A 23,970-nucleotide genomic window follows, 5' to 3' on the forward strand; every position below is an offset into this window, starting at 1 on the left:
AATGAATATAGTGTGTATATATATTAAATACAGTATGAATATATTGTGTGTATTCCCTCTTTATAGCAGAGATCTTCTTTCTTGCCTTGGACAATACCGAGAACAAGAGTGTCTCACACTCTGCCACTGACCTCACCACACCAGGAAATGCAGCATTGACTCTCAGGTGATTTCCAGCCATGCCCTCTTTGGTTATTTTTTGTTTACCACCCATCACCTTTTTTCACATGAAAATTTTTTTTTTCTTGCTGTTTTAGATGATTCTGACATTTATCTTTGGGGCAAATCACTGGGTTTTTTTTAGTTAGGTTAGGTTAGGAGGTTAGGACGTGGCCTGTTAGGTCAGGTAACCTAACCTAACTAAAAAAGGGTTAGGTTACCTGACCTAACAGGCCACGTCCTAACCTCCTAACGTAACCTAACTAAAAAATGTGATTTGCCCCAAAGACAAATGTCAGAATGATCTAAAACAGCAAGAAAACTAAGAAAAAAAAAAAATTTCATATGAAAAAAGGTGATGGGTGGTTAACAAAACGAGAGCGACGCTGAGTGTCACCATAACATCAAATTGGGACTTCGAAACATTCGTGATTTTTACAACTAATAAATCGCAAATATCACGTTTATTTTTTAGAATGCGCCGCTTAATTCAAGTATATTCTTTCGTTACTCGATGAGATCTAGTAAATGGCAAGAAAAAAATCGTAAAAGGTGATGGGTTGATAACGAAAAATAACCCCCTCTTTTGTCTTTATCATTCAGGAAAGCCTTCAAGCGACCATTCAATATTAACTTTTTCTCTTCAATAACATCCACCAATAATAAGGTCTGGTCCACTGTCCAGTTGGGCTTCCTTTTCTTTTGTGGGTTGAGACTTCTAATTTATTCAATAACATGTTTGTTTACAACAGAACGGCAAGGAAAAGTCACCGACCACTATCCTTGGTTAATAAATCCTCCTTCAAACTGCATAGATTAGATTATTTTTTATTTTAATGATCAAAATGTATATAAATGTAAATATTGAAATTAATTTTCACAATTTTATAGATTTTATTCAGCCATAAGACCATTTTATATGATGAACTCCTGCTATCTTTAGCGCTGTTTAGCGGTACTTAAAAAACAACTATTTGTGCGGTAAAAGTTTGCTAGTTAAGCTTTGTGTATAACTTCTCAATTTTACTGGTAGCTAACAGTACTATTATGTCATTAACATAAAAGTGTTGTGTATACCGGCCCTGGTATATAATTTCTTACTATTAGTGTAATCACAATGACAACCTCCTCTTAACACTGGTATATCAACACATTCAGACTCTCACAACACAAATCACTATTTTACCCCTCAAAGCCTTGAATGATACCCTGTCAAAAGACTTACGCCAAGTTAAGGCTTACAGAATACAGGTATACAGAGCCTAACGTATAAAAGTACAAAGAGAAATATTTCGTTTAAGGATATGGTTTTAGGTGTGAGGGCTGCCGAGGTGCCAATGTTCTAAAAGCAGTATTAACTAGCCGATGCAACACTCCCTCTCTCGGTGCCTGGTTATTTTGATTCTGCCTTTGAAATTTAGTTTTGTCAATATGTACCTGGCAGCCAGAAATAAAAAAATTTCATGGGAATCCTGAAATTCCACAACTAGTAATCAGAAAATAGAACCACAGTAATGTCAAAACCCTCCTCTGCTGGCCGAATACCGTACAAACAAGTATCACATAGTTGGGGTCGGGAAAGTCTGGGCTATCCACCATAGGGGAGCCTCAGTAAATATCTGTCGGGATAATCCATCAAAGATGCCGGTAAAGGATTCATGCGCATTGAGAATGAAATGATGTACTCTCATATAGGTCTGGGAGAGTGAAGGCCATGAGTAAGTCCGTCGATGGCAGGATCATGGTTGGTGCCAGGAGGACCCCAGTCGTGGAGGCCAGCTGAATGGGATGGGCGGTGAGTGAGGCGGTGCGCAATACTGAAGCCCCCGCTACTCTCCAGCTGTGTCAGCACGATGATCACTTGTCTGTGGAAGTTGTTAAACTCTAATTTTCCTCATCAATGAAAAAATGTGAATACTGCATTGAACATTTTTTAAATGTAAATACCTGTACAGTACTTGAATACACTCGATCAATCAATCAGAGTACAGTCCTCATATCTGAGGGTTGGTAACCACAGTCCTCCACTCAAAACGTTCTCTAAACTACTGTATCGTATAAGAAAAACGACCACAAAAAAGAAACTACCCTACTGGGAAGAAGTACAGTATCTGATTGCTTTGTTGGCCATCCTTGATCAAATTGCCCTATTGTTTACCATGATTTGTATACCAATACTGTCTAGGTACACTGGGAAGTGCATACCTGCACAGTCTATGTACAGTTGTACACAGTATACCTGCATTGTTTATATATATGCTGAACTACATACCTGCATTATCTATATACATAATGAATTACATACATGCATTGTCTAATACCTGTACATAATAAACTACATACATGCATTGTCTAATACATAATAAACTACATACCTGCACAGTCTATATACATAATGAATTACATACATGCATTGTCTATATACATTATGAACTACACACAGGGATGTCCTGAAAAACGACGTCCCAATAACCACCGATTACATTGAGGGGAAATACCACACAAGTTTCATTGATACCCCAGAGATCGGATGATCGAGAGAGGAGCAGCAGGGTTGTTTTAAATATGGCAGGCGGTGGTGGTGCAAATTCTTGCCATGAGAGGACTTTGAGCACTGCCTCTGACTCATTCCCGCCGCTCTGCACTTGTTTACCCTTACCATGTGTCTCCGACTTCATGTTTTCATTATTTCCGACTTTGTGTTATGCAGCCATGCCTAAGGGCCCCAGTGATAGTTCCTCTTGTGCAGGAGCAGCTTGATGTGATGTGATAAGATGTAATATGGAGTATTAAGACATAATAAGAGTGGTGATGGACTAGCAAAGATTGGTAGAGATTTGAACTTGCCACCCTAGACCATCTCTACCATCCTCAACACAGGTAAATAACAGTCTTAATTTATGCTTTACATTCCTTATTTAATGCTTATTATGCTTGCTTTATATGTCTGCTTTATTTTCTTGCTTGACAGTGTGCGTGACAGATACATATCAAGGGTAGATGGGAGCTTTTGGAGGGTGGCCGGTCCCCAACCCCCTGATTTTGTTATATTCTTAGGGGATTAATTGCTTCGATAACCGTTGATTCACTAACCAACGACGTTTCACGGTCTCTATGTGTGTTGGTTATTGGAGTATGCCTGAATACCTTCATTGTCCATACACATGCCGAACTACATACCTGCATTGTCTATATACAGTACATAGCACACCGATAGTAAACTTGCATGACAATTTTACTGAATAATAAATATCTATCTACTGTATTTATCTAGTTAGTCCTGAGCAGATATACTGTAAGGACATAAGAAGATAGAGCATGCTGGGGAAGTAAGCAAAAACTGCTTAAAATACACGTGTTTCCGTGGAATATTCCTTCACAAAGATAAAAAAGCATTCCTGACTTGATCTGTAAGAGGTCCACGGGTAGTTCCACTCACCTGTGAAGTGGAGGTACAGAGTCAACAGTCTTGAGCTGAGCGCGTGTAGAGACAACGTTGTAGCTCTCCCGGCAGTCACACATCACCTGAATACACTTATCAGGATGGCGGTTCTCCACCATCACCACCAGTCCTGCCCACCCCTACAGATAAGACTCAAGCTTAATCCATCTGTTTATAAAGTACAAGATTTTTAAGCCAAAAAAGCCATATCAGACAAAATTGATACAGAAGACATTAATATATTTTTAGAAGCACTGATATACCTCTAGAACAGAGTCCCGGCCTGGGGAAATTCATAAAGTTAGTGAAATTTTTATGCATTATGCCATCCCTGTCAACATGCATCTTCAGTAACCGATTCCAGAAATAATTTAGTGTAATGTATATGTAGCTCTTTCAAAAGTATTCTGCCTTCACAATCAACACAATCTGTAAATACCTTTCCCTGATACAATTTTCTCAAACTAAAAAAATACTTAATATTATAAAAACATGGTTTTGTAATTATCCAGACTATAACATTGATCACATTGTAAATACAAATGAAAGATGTATTTCGTCCATATAGATCAAGTAAATAAAAAACAAAAACAAAGTTAAAACAAAAGTGTTGACTAGCATCAATAACTCATCCTATTAATTGTCACATTCATCAACCTCATCCATTTCTTCATTATAACTGATGACATGTGAAAAGTTGGAGCATCTAGACCCCCAAAAAATGGCCACAATTCTGGGAACATTCCAGGTTGTTCTTCCGAAAAGAACATCTACTTGAGCTGCAGTCTGTCCTACAGCTGCATCTAATAGTGTACAGTACTGTAATAGACGACAGGAAGTTAAACACCAACTCCAGTCTTCGGCCCTAATGGTAGAAACACCTTTCTTCTGTTGGATTTGAAGATATACCAATACAGTACTCTAATACTATGGAATTTAGCAGAAGTAGTCAGCAAGCTCTGATACATCACATGTGACCTTTTCTTTGCAACCTTCTTGCAGAATTTCCTGTACCTGTACCATTAAAATATGATGATAGACACTAAAGTGTGGTTTCTATCCATATTAAGAGTAGAAATCTGGCCACATTATGCATTCAACAGAGGCCAATGTGGCTCGGACTGGGACTTTTTATATGTTGTTAGTAGTACTGAACGGTAAAGAAATCAACAAATATTCCTTCCGTATCAATTTTGTCCCTGTGAAACTGTAAGATGCCTGGACTAATATCCTCTACACAACTTCCAAGATATAGTCAACAGTATATTATTACCTCTGAACAGTAAATCAAAATAATTGGTGAGCAGCCAGTTTGGTAGTGGGAATTTTTTTGTATAAAACAAATCCAAAGAACTCGTTCAATACCGAACTTTGTTATGAAAAAGTTCAGTATTTTTAGTCTGGATAAATTGTCATAATAACAACTTTTTTTTCATATATAAATATAATCTGGTAAAACAAGAATTTTATAAACACTAAATATCGTACACAATCCAAAAACAAATAAATATTGTACAAGAGGTAGTTCTATATTATATAAACAGTTCCTTCCCTGGGTGGCTGGTCAGCTGTTTCCCAATGTAAACAAAGCACCAGGAATTTATGCAACACAATAACTCATCTGGTGTCGATTGTGAGATTTTTGGGGGGATAATTTATTATTTGACGATAATGTTTTATTAACCAGGCACCATAAGAACATAAATAACAAGGGAATTATCGTGAAATTCCATGCTGTATGGTACTGTCATTTTAAAAGGGTCGCACACTGGAAGGAGGATATTTTCCATTCAGTCCAGTCAGCAACCTGCCTTATTGCCTATCTTTCCCAAACAGAATTCACTTCCCACTCTTCATTTTAATTATTTTATAGTTTTATATCATATTTATTTCTAAGTGACATTAGAGCAATTCTATTACAGTTATATTTGAGTATTTGAGATATTTGAGGAGATATTTGGTAGAGGGTTCAGAATACAGGTAAGAGTATAGAGAATTTGTTCAGTATAGAGGTAATACTGGAATCTGAGGATTAGTTCGGTATACTGTACAGCAAATTTCAACATGGAGAGGTACTGTACTGTAACACTGTACCAGTAATAATAGATAATAAAAGCATCCATCATTTTAGCAATGATGGTTCTGCATAAGATATCAGAGAGAGAGAGATGGATGGAGATTTTGTAACAGTATTCACATTCCCTTCACTAAATATTGCTGGTGATCAGTGGTGAAGCATCAAGGGGCATGGATACTAGCTCCCCTTGTTTACCATCATCATGGACAAATGGCCAATATATCCAACTTTTGGATGCTGGTGAAAATAATTTTACCGGAAATAAATGTGCTAACACCAGCTACAAGCACTTGGAACACATTAGTTGACCAAACAATACATATTTTATGTACTTTATAGACACACCTGCCTTTGGGACAACTATGCCATGAGGTAAAGTTAAAAAAAAATTAATCGCCAGAATGTGTGTACAGTACAGTCTAAACATCACACAATTTTTGGTTTTATGACCACTTTTGGGCTAAAGTATTGAAAAATAACACAATTAAGAGCTTTATGAATTCATCCCTAAAATCTGGGTGAAAATCCTTTACTTAAAACATACAGGATATGGGTAATAAATGTATGAAATAAATTAAACTTTGAAGCAACTAGCAAGAATTACATAATTTTATCCCAGAATCTGAAACAGCATGTTCATAGGCACATTTAAGGATACTGTGGGGGAAAAGAATATCTCTAGTCTATATTCAGTCCAGTACATTAACCACTGTACTTGTGGCCCTACAAAACAATCCCCCAGTAACTTTGGTGAAGGTTATTCCATTTGTTTACATATTAATACTTTTAGTTATTGTTCATAGTTTAACCAACCTTGGTAAGATAATAGACAGTCATTCCTTGTCGGCCTTCATGACGCTGTCCTTTTGCCAAGCACAAGTTGATCAGAGAGTCAGCCAAGAGGGAGGATGGGGCCGTGATTTGTTCTACTGCGACCCGTTTGCTGCTGTGAATTGCATGCACATACCCAGGGTAGCCATCAGAAACATCCAGCCCTAGTGAGGAGAAACAGGTAATGGAACAATTTAAATTCACATAAAATGATCCACAAGATTTCTACAGAAAACCTCTCGTCCAGGAGATGATTGTGTCCTCATCAGTTTAGTGACAAGGCTGTACTGTATAAGCAGCTGCTCACTGGTTGATCAGTGGCTGGTGAGGAAAGAATTTCAAAATTTTTTTGGCAAAGCTTTGAAACAAATTTGGGCTAATACTGTACTGTACTGCACTGTACACTACCTGCCTATAAATGTGAGTGTCAAAAACTCATTCCTCAAATTCTTTTGTCTAGACCCACTGTCAACATATACTGCCTGTGTTCCACTGAGCATCTCATGAATGTTGAGGACAAAAGTTTTCTCTTTTTTCTTCATGTACTCATTGTTTATGGGCAATGTATATTTACATATTACCTAAACTCACATGAAGACAAGTCAAGTACAGTACATTCTTAAAACCTTAATTTCTCTCTTCTTGACTCTCCCTCACTTGGTTCATCCATTCCATCTTCATTCTCCCTTCACACCTATCCACCCTTCACACCTATCCACCCTTAACTAACCTAAAGCAACCTAGCTCTTTCATCAAATTTGCCACCTTACACATTTCCATATCAACAGCCTATCAGCAAGTTTAAAGTAAAAAGCAACCTTTGACACATAACTATACAACCAAAATACTAAATGCTCCATGCAAACAGGGGCATATATATAACAACTTATTTTTCATACCTGTATGCCAATGATTGAATGCAAGGCATACTGCAATGTATGCTCCAGGCTCAAGCATAGCATGGCAGCCTACAAAACCCCGGACTTGCCGCTTGGAGTGCTTCACCAGCGCTCCAACTGTTGGACTAGCAGTGGTTGTAGTGCGGAACAAAACCACACACAGATCCAAGGGTGATCTTTGGGAATTTTCTGAATTTCTGTAAATAAAATAAAATGAAATATTAATAAACCAATAAAAAAAACACGTTAGTTTAATTTCACTTAGAAAACATGAAAATTTAAGTTGCATTATAGGGACTAGATAAGATGTATGATAAAATAAGAAAGACAAAATTGATTCATATTGTGAGTGAGTGGCAGTGGTGTAGTGCTAAAAAAGAAGTGAGGGAACACATTTTGAAAGTGCTACTCAGATGGTGGGGGCACTGGCGAGCCCATACAACTGGAGGTCCTGACTGATTTTGGGGGGTCAAAAGAGGGTTTGGTGGGTGGTGGGCATTAACATTGGGGACAATATCATTTATATCAATGCTTAACTGACCCTTGCATACGTCTAATCAATCTATGTTCCAATGTTGGTAACAAGCGGTCCCATTGTGTCGGAGGAGTTTCGTGACAGACAGACGACGACAGACAAATAAGCTGTACCTCCAAGATCCCTATATCCTACTGTACTGTACAAGCGGGCGACATTTTTACCCCCCGTTTCGATGCCAAACCCTGCTAACGCATGGCTTGATAATGGTGATGTGTAGCTTATCATGATTCCACAGTCTCAAAGCAATACAATTTATTAAATACAATTTAAAGAATAATCTATTTAGGCTCACCTTGAACTTTTGCAGTCTTGGAGAAATTTTTAGCATAATTTCCACACTGAGTCCACAGTGAGATCCTTGGACTTGGCTATTCTTGTTTGTGTATCATTTGCTGAACGATGACACCTAAGCCATTTGTGTACGCAGTCGTCTGGTTTCCAGGTTGGAATCAGAGGACCGTGAAGTTTAATAAACATGAGATTGCTCACACGGTTGATTAACAGTCTAGACCTCGCTTCCGTCACGATAAGGTTCATGCTGCTAAAGCCTCGTTCTCATTCAGAAGAGCTGCATGGGATTACTTTTGAACATCTGATTAAAGGCTTCAGCTCTGGCGGAATATGTCGCCCACCATTGTCTAGAAAGTCTCTGTATGCTGTGATTGTTTTTGAAAATGGAAATCTAAAACATTTACAAAGGGACTCTATTTCATTTTCTCCAAATCCTGGATTTATCTCAGCTGGCCACTTATCAACTTCTAAGATACCCAGCTCAGAAATTTGGAATGGAGTCAGAAGTTGCTGGTTGTGACTTTGTTGATTCATGGGAAGAAGTTGATGTGAATAACCATTGTTTCATATTGTTTATGATACTGGTTAAAAACTGACCATGATTGATTGAGACAATCTTGTTGTTATCTGTCAGTGTCACTGATGCAAACTTCGTTTCCTTAATGGCATTTTCTGCTTCTAAGACTTTTTTACCCTTGCGTTCCTTCATTGCTTCTAAAAATCGTATGCTGCAACGAATTAACTTGTCTGCATAAACTATAGTAATATCCCTTTTCAATAAGGACTCAGAAAGAAGAGATAATTCAAATAATACATTGTACATAAGTGCCAGATCAAGGAGAAACTGTTTTGATGAAATGTGTTTATGAAGCCCCCTGAAGGTACACTGGTCAACAGAGATGTGTAGTCATTCCAAACTGCTGAAACAGTTCTGAAGGAGCTTGAAACCCATCTAGTTCCTAACACTCTTCCAATTTTTTCATCTGCTCATCAAGCTTCGCTGCACACTGAATTTCTCTTTGGTTCTTAGGAGATTGACTGTATAAAGAGTACAGTTTATCCATAAATGAATGAAAATGATTAACACCATGTACTTCAGAAATTTTATCTGCTATTGACAATTCCAAGCGATGATTTAAGCAATGCCATACTATAATAATAGGGTACTTCTGCAACAGTCGTTGAGCCACACCAGAGTTTTTCCCCAACATTACACTGGCACCATCACTGGTAAAAGCAATAAGATTGTCCTGAAGATAATCATGATCAAACCCGTGCTCAGCAAGACAAGTAAGTGTTCGCTTATTGTTTTTGCTGTTGTATCAGGTAATTCTAGTAAATCCAGGAAAATAAAATGTGGATCATCTGACTTGTTTGTTTCACATTTCAAATAGACTATCAAAGTAGTTTTGATACTAAGAGTGGTGGACTCGTCTATTAAAATGGCTATTTTTCCTTTTATTTCAAGGATGCGTTTGCTTACTCTTGATTTCATTTCTTGTGCAACATGGTCTATTATATTTGTAGCACTAAATCGTGAACGCAATCCTTGTGGAATGTCTGTGCCATTTAATTCTTGCAATTGCAACAAATCAAAATGGTCAGTACCTGTATATAGTTTATAGTTTTTGGCTATATAATATGCAGTTCTAAATATTTTGGAGGTAGCCTCTACTTCAGATTTATCTAAACGGTCCACGATAGTTTCAACTTGCTGTTCCCTTGCACTCTGAATAATTTTAACAGCACTGATGTGTGACTGCGACTTTGAATGAAGCAAAAATTTTTTTTTCAAGGATGATAGTTGGACTGATCTTGTGCTGCCGTTGAAAGAAACTGAAACTGAACTCCATTCTTTGGAAACACTAGCACCCTGTGATTTAAATGAGCCTAGACTTGTCACACTAGAGCATGACACACATCCGATTTTTCCGGAATCACTCACAAGCCACGGGTAAGCCTTTTCATATCTTCCCACATCTCAACAGTCCAAATTTCAGGCCATGCAGACTTAATTATATGTTCTCCTGGCAGTGTCACTTCAGTGGAATATGACACACCACTATTAGTAGTAGCTTGAGGAATTACTTTTCCACACTCAATATCACTTGTGGAATCACTTGCACAAGGTAAACTTTCTTCTGCGTGTTCTATTACTTTTGGGGTGTGAAAAATTATTATATGGAAGCTTGTTTACGTTTTTCACTCATTTTTGAGGGTACAATGTTGATTAAATAAAGATTTTTGGAAATTTTGGGTAAACCACCAAAGCCTACATCACTTGCATTGAGCTTCGGTTCTCAGAACGCCACTATGTAATTTCACCAGTTCTGTCAATACATACAACGGCAAAATAACAGTCTTCTAGACTTCCACCAGTGTCAAGACAAGTGTGTGCATTTTCTAGGTGACTTGGTAAGCCACTAAACTAACATTCCTAGTCAGCACTGCAGGTCTGCAGCAGCATCAGCACATTGCGCTGAACAATGCTGAGTATGCCAGTTTTTTCTGAATGCACATTATTTTAAATATTTACAAATATTTCTGCTGCTTATTAAGAGAATATATTATACCAACGAATTAGAATAAACTAACTTAAAAATATATAAAACAGACAAACTAAAATAAGACTCGGCCTATTTTTAATTTTTTACCAGATTTAAGGTATTTGGCAACCGAGAACACTAATGTCCAAGTGAGGGGAGCGGCCGCCAGCCTGTAAGAAATGGGAGGGAGCGGCTATTATTATGTGAGTTTTTTATAATTAAGTAATGCGACGATGCCGCAAAATCACAATTCCTCAAAGTTTATAGGCTAACATTACCTCAGTTGAAGCAAAGAAACAGTTAATGATTCTTTCTCATATTTCTTTTAGGGGTGGAAATAAAAAATTTCATTAAATTAGAGAATTGTATGGTTGGATTTATTTGAAATAGTGAGGGAATGTCGTTCCCCCTCCCAAACAAAGTAAGGGAACGCCGTTCCCACGCGTTCCCACAGCACTACACCACTGGTGAGTGGTATGTACAGCATTAAAAGACAGGTTGTGTTTGTATTTAAGTCATGGTGGATGGTATGAGTGAATGGATTCAACAATTGTAATAAAATAATAAATAATAAATAAATAAAACCAATCTAGATACAGTACTGTATTAATGTGGTTGAATGAACTACAAAGACTCTTTAGTGACTCCCTTGTTACTATCACGGTAGTGTTTTCATGGGCACCCACAATCCTGCATCTTACTGTGGTTATTTAAACTACGTACAGTATGTGGCACTATAAGAGAACGGCATTTCCATTTTTAAATGTTATCCACTTCTTTATCAACAAGACTTTTGTTGTTGGTGACTGTAGGTATCCTGGCCACAACAAAACATTAAATATTTCTCCCAGAAAGTGGTTTTTACTCTAAACATAATCCCTTATGTGTATTTAATAATAATAATAATAATAATAATAATAATAATAATAATAATAATAATAATAATAATAATAATAAAAATTATAATAATTATAATTTATGGTTTATGGAAACAACATGGCAGCCAAAAAGCTGAAAACATAGTTACATAATTTGGGAACACATTTAACACACACAGGAGATTTTGAGGGTGCTGTACTGTATATTCTCGGGGCCCCATTGACATAATCTGTAATTAGTTTATTCATATTCCTTCTTAACAATAAAACAAAAATGTAATACAGCTCCTCTTTTACTTCAGCTTCCCCTGACCCAAAATATCAGAAACAAAAGAACTACTCCACAGTATACCTTACCTGTGTCCCTCCTGGAATAATGTAAACTCCACCTCTGTTGGTTCAAGTACTGTTATTAGTGTTGGTGTGAGAGCTCGACGATCTGCCAGTGATGGCAGAGACCCGGTGACACGAACCTCTGACCAGTTGCTGTGAACCTTGCAGATGTCGATGCAGTCAAAGTACCTGGAGTAAACATTTGGAGTGGTGAGCCCTGGTTGCCAACCCCCAAACTACAGGATGACAACATGACATTAATTAAATTTAACTGAGGTTAAGTTACAAAGGATAAAATACTATACAGTAATAAATTAGTTTAGTTGAGGTTTGGTTAGCATTGAAATGTATGCAATTGTTCTGTGTCTGACATACAGTAGGGTCTCAGAGTACATGTATCCATAGTAAGTGACCCCGCTTAAACAAGTTTAACCCCCTGAACGACACTTACACTTGGGTTTCGCTCTTGCAAGTCTACCCATACAGCATCTCTCTCTAGCTCAACTTGTTCATCAGTTGTTCAAGCTCGTTTGAGAAAAAATCATTATAATATTCTAATGTGGCCTAGAAATAAGGGAAATATTTTATAAAACTCTACATTAAGAAAAATGAAGAGCATGGATGTATATGTGTGGGAAAAGAACGTTTGTGTGTGGAGGCAGCGGGCTTTAACTGCATAACCAAATCACCATACCAGTCCTGCTCCCTCCCTCCAAACTACGATGCAATTCAGCTGGGTGACTGCCAGGCTGAGCAGCTGAACTGTCACATCGCCCAGAGGATGGTTTGACTGTGGAAGGAGCTATACAATAAGCTAAGTATCTGAGAGTACTGTTAGGAGGAAAGGTGGATTATGGGATAGGGTGGAACAGGAGGTAAGCCTCCATTTTACTTTTAACAAATTAATTAATAAGTGTCTGTGTGTAAGTGTTACGGTATACTGTACTGACATCTCGCATATTTTATAACTCTGTGTATTGGCAGTACTGTATAGGTTAATGAGAAAGTAACAAGGGACCCAAGGAGTTAGAGGCAAGTAAGCCTAACTCTGTTTTCGCGCCATCAGCTGTTGAGGGAGGATCACCCTCTGTCACCAGACACACGGTATCAGGACTAGCATCTGACTGGACGTGGTGTGGTGGCTCACACTGGTTGGTAAGTCTTGCATGTGAACAATTACTAGTGGTTATAGGTTAGCTTAGGGCATGCAGTAATTTTTAGTTACACTGTAGGTATTACAGTATAAACGTCGATATAACACGCGAAACGTTCCAAGAGAGGTCGCTTTAAACCGAATTCGCACTAAAAAGACTGACAGACAAACCAGATGCACCTCAGCCCATCTCCTAGAATAAACAAAACATTGTTTTTTGTAGTATTATGTTAAGACAAACACTCATAAATCAACACAGCAAAAATTATGGGACGTGTAATGGTCTGTTTACTAGCGATCAGCTGATGGGAAGATGGGGTGGTGGGGGGGAGGTGAGGTGAGGTGATTTGTTTGACAGTTGATGCCAAGGACTAGTGCTTATTTATTTATCTGTCCTTAAGAGTGACTACGTTTTTCTCTTATAAAATGTCACTGAACTGGCATGTTCTAATTAATTTTATTACAAAGGGCTAAAATTTTTATCTCTTGTGCAAAATATATGATGTTTATTCTGTATTCAAATTATTCGCTGTCTTGCAAGGATTCTAGCAATGCAAATTATATTCTCCTAACTTAGTCTGTGACATTATATAGGATAAAAACTGTAAGCCTATAACCACCCAACCCTGGCTGGGAAGATGGGGAAGGGAGGAAGGGGAGGTGACAGTGACATGTTTGACAGTTGCACCTTAGGTCTAGTGAAGTATTTAGTATTTGTTTATTTGTGTCCTTTAGATTGAGTTTTTGTTTTTTGTTTATAAAATGTCACAGAAGTGACCAGGGAAAATACAATTTACAGTGCTGGAATTCTTATAAGATAGTGATTAATTGGAATATAGACGTAGCCTCTGTCTTACAGGCAGAAGTATTTATATAAATGGGTTAATTACATTTGATTTATATACTTTATCACCCTCTGTAACTTTCCACTAGCTATGAGGTAGCATGTTCAGAGCACGTGATAAGGTGTGCCCATGGGAAGTAGCGTCACTTAGTGCTGAGCTAAGGCATTAAGTAGCCGGCTCTCTGGCCACCTGATGCGGGCAGTAGTTTGATATCCTTGACGAGAGGAAGACGTCATTGAGAGCCATCGTGGATGGTTCCGTCTTCCCTCGAGGGAGGACGTATATTACCGTTCTCCCTCAATGGGTCCCTACTCATTCTCATTCAACTATCGCATCGACAGGACGTACTTAGCAGAGCTATTTAATATAGCCTCCGTCCTCATTTTAACACTCATAGCTACAGTGAATAAGTTACGGTGATATACACTTGGAACTGTATATAATATATTTTCTTAAAAAATACAGAAAGGACAGTTGGGTTTTGATACTAAAACCCTATATACTTTTACATGTTCCAGCCCCATTAACTCATCAAGAATCAACGGTTAAAGGGCCAGTTCATAATCATGCTATAGTTTGCACTTGACAAAAATTTTAGTAATCATTTAGTTCATTATTTTGAGTACATGTACAGTACAGTTTTGTCCTTAGGACATTGTAGCGTGCCCAGAGAAACATTAGGCGCGAATTTTATAATATGATGCGCCAGATTGAATCTTACAAAATAGGAAGGATTCGTTTTAAATTAAAACATTGTCCTTAATTGTGGGTGTCGCTTTAAATCAATAATCTTAAATTGAATCGCTTTAAATTGACGTTCTACTGTATACAGTATACTGTACTGTATATGTGTTGTGTAAAGATGTTTGATTAATTTATAGCGTACGTGACCGCTGCTGACTATCAAGAATTGATTGTTTACCTGAGTTGTAACCAGTATTAAATCCTCACTGTTTCTTTTCTGTAGATAATATCATTTTCATTATTATATTTTTAAAGTAAACTTCATATGGTGTTTGTTGCCACACCCTCAGTAGCTAGAAAATGATGCACTGAATAAACTGAGAACAAACTAAGAGCAACTGAAAATGGGTTGAACAATGAAGTGTGTGAGTTATTTGTTGATGGACCACGGAGGCTGAAAGAGTGTAATTACCTGTTGGGCCAGGTGAGATCACTATGGTAGGGTCTCCAGTCGGCTTTTGAGGTCGTAACAGTAACCAATACTTATCACACTTAAGGTAATTATTTGTCTTTATTTTTTTGGCACATTCTGTACGAAAGATTGTGTGCACATGTAACAGAGTAAAACACTGAAGAAAATTATGTATCTCTACAACCAAAATTTATGAGTTAAAAAATAATCATCACATAACTCCGGCGTCCTTCTCTCTCTCACACTGGTTCTGTGCTGGTAAAGTGTTTCTCTGCTGGTGAATTTTACTACAATCACGGCCCTAAGAGGAAAATTAGTGGCAGTGATTGTGGTGGTACGAGTGAGAAAAAGAAAAGTGTATACTGTACTATGAGACCTTTTGAAGAAAAAGTCAAGATATTGGACTTATTGTGGAGTGGTGTATCGAACTCTTTAGTTATACATATATATTATATACATACACATACATATGTATGTGCTGTATGTAATATAAATATACAGGAGGGAACTAAATATAAGCAAATTCACACTTATGCGGGGATCCCATGAACATAACCCTCGCGTACACAGAAACCCTACTGTATAGATGAGGAATATTTCCTTTGTTATTCAGCAATAAGTCAAGTTACCTTCATTTACAATTTTTGTAATTAGCCCCACTACACTGATTCCTCACCTGCCCCTGCTTCCAAGGTACAGTTGCTTCATCTACTTGTACTCTACCAACTGAACCCCAACTGAGCCACCTGAAAATGTTAAATAAGAACAAAATTTGATGGACTCACTTTAGTACATCCTGAAAAGAAATCCAGAAGACACCATCACTGCCACCCTGGGGCATGAGCTTCTCCCGCAGGTCAGCCGTCCAGATTTGAGACTCGTCACACCAATCCCCACGCCACGAGTAGTGGCCCCAGGGGTTACGAAGCCTCAGTAACCGGAATCCACCAATGTCTTGAACATCCAATACAGAGTACGCATGTCTGAAAGTTAAATTTAATATTTAAAAGAATTCTTCAGACTCTGTAGAGTAAAAGTTTTCAAAAAAGTCTAAGCTGTAGTACTGCAACATAATTTTTTTTAAAACATGATGGCCATGCAAAACCCAAACCTAGGGTCATTTTTTTTTAATTTATATAAATGAACTATTTTCACCCTCTAAAACTAGTGTATGTACAACCTCTAAATGGCAGTCTTTAAATTCTAGTTGATAACTGACAAAACAATAATGTTGACAGGATTTCACACACAAGTTATCTGCAACAGATAAAGGACATATTTCTTTAATTCACCATAGATGATACAGTGAACACTGTAATAACAAAATCATAAAATTACCCATCAACTTCTTCACACCACCATTTCATATAATAAGGTAAAAAAATTAACTTTACATGGAACAATAATTTCTATGAATATCTATTAACACTGATATTTATGTATATTTTCCTACATAAGGTTAAAAATCTTAAAAGTAGCCGGTACTGTATAACTTTACTCTTACACTTGAGTCAGGTGGCTCATGCTACAGTACGTTTATAAAATCCTTGAAGATGGTGGAAAATATAAGGAAGAAATCCATGATGTGAGTGGAGAATGACACAGCATGGTTCAAACAATCAAAAACATCCTCACAACACAGTAAGTGAATCTTTAGCCCCATACTGATTCACAAAGCTTCACAATAATTCTCTATGCAAGCAAGTTGTCATCAGAGTCATTGATGTTCATACCTGTGCTAGTACAGCCTGTGTGAAAGGATTCCACTGTACACTTTCTACAACAAGTCTTTGAACAATATCTGACATGATACATCCAGTTATCACTAATTCACCTTTGTAGTCTCTTGCTGCACTTATAATGCCCACTGAATTGTCAAGAATCTGAAGCATGATTGGCCAAATCAAGAGTGCAGGAACCTATCTTAATAATTATCTATTCAGTTTCCAATGTATACAAACTATACATACCTGGTGATTAATCTCTTGGCTTCAAAAGTGAGTAAAGGACACAGAGTCCTGTTACAAAAAAACATAGAAAGACACAAAGTCTTGGACTCTGGTAGGTCTCTTACCTTGGTCTCAATCCCTGAGATTTATATTCTTCATCCACAACCTTCATGTTACCTCCCCCGCATGATGCACCCATCAGGAAGCCAGCTGAACGGGAACTAAGCAACTGTGCCCATATCAAGTCTTCATCTATGTCATCCTCGTGTGGGGATGAAGAAGCCTAACAAAAACAAATAATATTAGTAAATGTGACAATCTAACAAATATAAAAAACTGGAAGTACAGGTTGAACCTCCCTAATCCGACACCCTTTGGACCTGACTGGTGCCGGACTATAGAATTTTCCGAACCACAGGTGGTCTTTGTGAAATACATAGTATTATTGATGCGCCAATCTGGTGCATCATATTTAAAATTTTGCGCCTAATGCTTCTCTGGGCACGCTACACTGTCCTAAGGGCAAAGCTGTACTGTACATGTACACAAAATAATGTACTAAATGAATACTAAAATTTTTGTCTAGTACAGTACAAACTATACCATGTTTATATTCAAATTAATCACGATCTTATAAGAATTCCAGCAATGTAAATTATATTCTCCACAGTCACTTCTGTGACATTTTATAAGCAAAAAACAAAAACTAAACCTAAAGGACATAAATAAACAAATAAATACAGTATAGTCTCGTTTTACGCGGTCAATTACACCTGTGGAGGTCCGCGTATAACGCGAAACTCGTTAATGAAATAACAGAACATATGGGATTAATTGAAATAGAGACTGGGCCGACCCCCAGACTACCCTTTTTCCAACACAATATGTACGTTGTTGTAAAAATAACATCTTAATTTTATGATGGTATGCACACACAATTAATATTTAAGAGAAATATCAATAATATTAGGTTTTTTAACACTTACGTTAGTAGAAGAGATGGCTGGGCACACGGGGATGGGGGGTTGGTTCCGAGGCAGAGGGCAGATTATTGGCCCTCACCTGTATCACTTGTATCACCTGTATCACTATCCACCACAGAGGCTAGCAGGGCCTCCTTGTCAAACCCCTCAAAGTCCATATCCTCACTATCACTGATTTGGACTGGCTGTGGTGGGTGGCGGGTGAAGAACTCGGTTATGTTTTGTTGACTGGGCGACCTAGCACACACCCTGCCCGAACCGCTTCCCTTGTAAATGATGGAATGTACCGTGTAACTAATAATTGCCACGTCTGGCCAGGTGCCGCGTAATCGCATAAATCGAGACTATACTGTACTTCACAACTGTCAAACATGTCACTGTCACCAACCCTTCCTCCCCCCACCCCCTCCCCCTTATCTTCCCAGCCAGGGTTTGGTGGTTTTAGGCTTAACGTTTTTATCTTATATAATATCACAGACTAAAGTTAGGAGAATATAATTAGCATTGCTGGAATCCTTGCAAGACAGCGAATAATTTGAATCTAAACACCATATATTTTGCACGAGATAAAAATTTTGCTCTCTGTAATAAAATTCTTAAATTAGAACTAAAATTTGTATGTCTAATACGAGCTATAGCATGTTTATATTCAAATTAATCACTACCATATAAGAATTCCAACAATGTTAATTATATTCTCCCACGTTAGTTCAGTGACATTTTATAAGAGAAAAACTTAATCACTCTCAAGGACAGATAAATAAGCACTAGACCTTGGCATCAGCTTTCAAACATATCACCTCACCTCCCTTCCCCCCCCCCATCTTCCCAACCAGTAAACAGACCATTACACGTCCCATAATTTTAGCTGTGTTGATTTATGAGTGCTTCTTTTAACATAATACTACTAAAAACAATGTTTTGTTTATTCTAGGAGATGGTCTGAGGTGCATCTGGGTAGACTCTCAGTCTTTTTAGTATTTTGTGTTTCTCTCAAGTTCCAAACTAAATGATTCCATTTAAACAACAATTCGATTTAGTGTGAATTCGGATTAAAGCGACCTCTCTTGGAACATATCTCGTGTTATATCCACGTTCTACTGTACAGTGTACCGTAATTGTAATAAACGAAATTAGACAAACAATAATTCTCATTCTGCACTTAAAATGATAAAATAGTTATGGTACCTGTACATAAATTGGTCATGTTCACCTGTAAAGAAGAAAAAAATATCTGTACAGTAAATGAAATAATAAAATAAATATGTTTAGGAGGCATATTAAGGGTAAATAAAAAAAAAATTACACACACACTTGAAATACCGAGGAACGCACCAAACTCCACGAGGACCAGATGTAAACAAAGGGTATGCCGAACCATTTTTACTAGCGCCGGTGGGCACTAGCGGACTTCCGGCAAACTAAAATTTTGCCAGACGACGGGAGGTGCCGGACAATAGAGTACCGGATTAGGGAGGTTCAACCTGTACTTCAACTTTTGCTATAATGCTTGATATGAGTACTGTACATAGTAATGATAAGAAATGCCATTCAAAAGCATCTTACATGTCAATCATCAAGCATAGACCTTTTATAAGTTCTGTATAAGTAACAATACTGTACATCTATGCACTATACTTATTTGTTAAAGTAAATAATTAGTCTAATTTAATTCTGGAACAATAATTAATTTCATGGCAGGCACTCAGGAATGAGGCTTTCTGTGTTGTGTGAGTGAGTAGACTAGTACAGGGGAGTTCATCTGTGGCGATAAGGTCATAGAGACAACGCAATTTTGGTACACTTTTTAGTTAATGGAATATGACCCTTAACTACCAACTGTTTGTCTGGGAGAATAAAAGATTGAGGTAGGACAGAGGGTAAAAACCTGAGCAATCTTCACGTAATTATTCTTCACAAAAAGAAAAAAATCTTAAGTCTATAAAACATAAAATCCCATTTTCTAGCTGAAGGCAGAACACCCCATCATAAAACCTGCAATTATTTTGGGGCATGAAAGTTCAGTGGCAGGATGCTCTATTAAAGTGAATAACATTTGCAGTGATATAACTCTCCACCTGTTCAATATGAGATGTGAACATAATGTACTATAAATGTTTTTTAAGTTCTAGAATTGTATATTGTGTCACTGTACCAAAGAATATCTGGTAATTAAAGTTTAATGTTTTTCTTGTAGTATAAGATTTAAGGTCAGATCAATAGTATTTGCCACTCTAGGTCAACCACTGTGTTCCCTGTCACAGCTAAAACAGTTATTGCTGGACCTACTGTTATTTAAACCAAGGCCAGTCATGGGAAGGAGAGAAATGCTATAAAAAAAAACTGGATGTAACTGGACATCCTTCTCTAAGAATCCCAAAATCAGGAGAACCCATTTGTCAAATGGCAAAGAAATCTTGAGTAGGGCAACAATTATATGGTCACAATGTATGTACAAAGCAAAAACTGCATAATATTTATTAATAGTGGCCATTCTGTGTGCATTTCATAACATTTCATGATTGAAATGGCTGTCATGTAAGTATGTAATGATCAATGATTCTTGGAATAAAAAAAACTGTTGAATAAAACTAACCCCCAAAGTCATGTAAAGAAAGGAAGGCTGTCAAGAATGTTCAGCATACTGAGATCTCACCGGTCACTCACCAAGGAGCACAGACCATAACTTCACCAGGAATATACCTGTAAGGGAAGGCTCTCACACGGTGCTCCAGTAAGCGTGGCTAGTCCCTCTATGGCTCGACCAGACACCAGAGCCTCGTAACACCCATGAACCTTGGCTACAGCTTTCTCAATGAGGGGGACCCACAGCTGACGTCGCTTGGCTTGAGAATACACTAGACGACAGTGGCGGTCACAGGGGAGGAGGTCATCCACTAGAACGGTAACCCAACGTCCAGCCTTACACAGACGTACCTGCAGTTAGAAAACAACAGTTGTCTATCCGTAATTAGAGTAAAAATACTGCACGATGAAGGATTAGATGATGGTGCAAATGCATGCAAAATGAGAGAAATGAAAGCAACCAAGGTACTTCGTGTTTTCTTCTTTCCTTGTGGTTATCAGCATATACCTAGATCACGCGCACCTACAGTGATTTACTTGCATATATATATATATATATATAATCAACACCTCAACCCGCCAGGATTCGAACCCACGGCCCACAAGCCTATGACTGTGACCGGGGAACGCTAACCGCTGGACCACCAGGATACTAAAAGCAGTCCTAGACTTTGTTATATTTCACACAAAGCCTGTTCAACGAGCTTTATTGCTTTATTGGGCTAATGAAATATATATGGATCCTCGTGTTTCGAAGCCGGATTTGGTAAAACGTTACTCTGACCACCTACGTGATACGGGTGGTCCCCATTAGAGGTTCACGGCGCCATAAGCTCGTTGAACAGGCTTTGTGTGAAATGTGGTCCCCATTAGAGGTTCACGGCGCCATAAGCTCGTTGAACAGGCTTTGTGTGAAATATAACAAAGTCTAGGACTGCTTTTAGTATCCTGGTGGTCCAGCGGTTAGCGTTCCCCGGTCACAGTCATAGGCTTGTGGGCTGTGGGTTCGAATCCTGGCGGGTTGAGGTGTTGATTGCATGTAGAAGTCCGCGTGCTTTATTGGGCTAATGAAATATATATATATATATATATATATATATATATATATATATATATATATATATATATATATATATATATATATATATATATATATATATATATATATATATATATATATATATATATATATATATATATATATATATATATATATATATATATATACAGTGACCCCTCGTTTAACGAACACCTCGGTTAACGTAATTTCGATTAACGAACTGCCTTCCATAAGGATCTTCAATTCGGTTAACGAAAAAAAATTCGCTTAACGAACTTCTTACGAACCGACCTCAACATGTTTTCGCTTGCACTGACCGGGCAACCAGCTTTAGTATCAGTCCGCCAGTACATTAATCGGTTCTAGGGCTTAAATTCCTTACTATTTTTGTAAATATCAAGAAGTTTATACTATTCAATAATTTTAAAAGTTTAATATTCAATTTTTTAGTCATTTTAACAATTATTGAACAAAATTGAAGGTAAAGTGACTAGTTTAATGCGCGGCATCCAGCCTCTTAACACAGCAAACAGGCGTCAGTCTCTCTCTGTTTTCACTGGAGGTAACATCTTGCTTGAGACTCTCTTCAACTAAATGCTTTTTTTCTGTGTTTCCAAGCAAATTATTGGTCATTTTGAAATATATTTTATATATTGACAATATATAATGCAGTGCAGCATTGATTTAAAGAAAATAATCTTGAATTAAACCAGAGAGCTAAAATTTTATGGGTGAAATGGCACCATGGGGTGACTTCTCTTCCACCCCAATGCCTTCTCTTCTTCCTTCTCCTCCACCCCCATTCTAAATCCCATCATCATCATCATCATCCAGGAGCCTTCTACATACACACCTCAAAGTAAGTGAACTTTTCTACCATTGTTGTTGAATTTAGGAAATTTTCGGTGAGCTGGAACCAATTACCCAAAAACCCATTGAAACAATGGTTTCGGTTAACGAACGTTTCGGTTAACGAACGACCTTCTGGAACGGATTGAGTTCGTTAACCGAGGGGCCAATGTATGTTTGTATGTATGTATGTATGTATGTATGTATGTATATATATATATATATATATATATATATATATATATATATATATATATATATATATATATATATATATATATATATATATATATATATATATATATATATATATATATATATATATATATATATATAAATATATATATATATATATATATATATATATATATACACAGTGGGTATGCTATAACGAACGGATCCTACTACGAATATTCCTATAACGAACGGTTTTACCTATAAAATTGAGAATGCTATAACGAACGCAACTCCTACAACGAACGCGGATGAATACGGGACTATTTCGCCTGGCGCATGAATATTGTTGTACCGCGACCCACAACAAGAGCGTCAGGCGCCATGTTTTTCTCATTGTGTAGCCAGTGCACCACTGTTATTGTTGAAATTTCGTCTTTTAATGTGGAAATTCGCGTTATTTGTATAACTATTTTGTTGTACAAGTATACAATTGTAACAATGAAGCGTCCAAAGCGAGTGAGAAAGCTAATAACCCTTGAAACTAAGAAAGAAATTATAAAGAAACGTGAGAATGGAAGAAGCATTGCGAAACTTAGTGATGAACATGGGATGGCTAAATCGACTATATGTACGATTTTCAAGAATAAAGGGGAGTTAAAAACAGTGCAAGTGGCTAAGGGAATCTCTAGACTTAGCAAAGCAAGGTGTAATGTGATTGAAGAGATGGAAAATTTACTCTTAGTGTGGATAAAGGAGAAAGAAATGGCAGGTGGTAACATTAGTGAAGCTATAATTTGTGAGAAGGCTAAACAATTGTTTGAGGACCTTAAAGCCAAGACTCCCAGTGGAAGTGATAGTGCTGTGCCAGTGTTTAGGGGTACCTGCATGCTGAATAACACTAAGGTAAGATAAAGTACCGTATTTTTTACATTTTCCACAGAATTTTTTCAGTGTTAAGTGGTTGTATTTGGGGGCCTGGAACGGATTAATCCTATAACGAACGAATGCTATAACATACCTATGTTGTAGTAAAAATAACATCTTAATTTTATGATGGTACATGCACACAATTAATACTTAAGAGAAATAGAGAAATACAGTCGCCAAGTTAATGTCCATTCAAATAATGGACTCAACTCCCTCCCCCTCTCACACTACACTGCCGGCTCTTCCCTCTCAGAGAAATTTTTGGGGGAAAACCACTAAATTTTAATAAAT

The 23,970-nt window shown here is 37.4% G+C and overlaps 1 protein-coding gene across 1 annotated transcript in view; it reads right to left on the bottom strand.

Annotated features, from left to right (window-relative positions):
• Window positions 1-379: 379 nt before the first annotated feature.
• Window positions 380-23,970, bottom strand: part of LOC121877783 (calpain-D-like) — a 35,710-nt gene continuing 12,119 nt past the window's right edge. The window contains exons 7-14 of the mRNA XM_042383644.1: window positions 20,784-21,017; window positions 17,223-17,380; window positions 15,934-16,131; window positions 12,019-12,183; window positions 7,409-7,605; window positions 6,492-6,673; window positions 3,599-3,741; window positions 380-2,024 (exon numbers count right to left, since the gene is read on the bottom strand). Of these exons, the coding sequence (XP_042239578.1) occupies window positions 1,847-2,024; window positions 3,599-3,741; window positions 6,492-6,673; window positions 7,409-7,605; window positions 12,019-12,183; window positions 15,934-16,131; window positions 17,223-17,380; window positions 20,784-21,017 (1,455 nt within the window). The 3' untranslated portion in view covers window positions 380-1,846. The remainder of the gene's footprint in view (window positions 2,025-3,598; window positions 3,742-6,491; window positions 6,674-7,408; window positions 7,606-12,018; window positions 12,184-15,933; window positions 16,132-17,222; window positions 17,381-20,783; window positions 21,018-23,970) is intronic.

Source organism: Homarus americanus, unplaced genomic scaffold (genome assembly GCF_018991925.1).
Source record: "Homarus americanus isolate GMGI-L3 unplaced genomic scaffold, GMGI_Hamer_2.0 scaffold24523, whole genome shotgun sequence".
In the NCBI taxonomy this organism is placed as follows: domain Eukaryota; kingdom Metazoa; phylum Arthropoda; class Malacostraca; order Decapoda; family Nephropidae; genus Homarus; species Homarus americanus.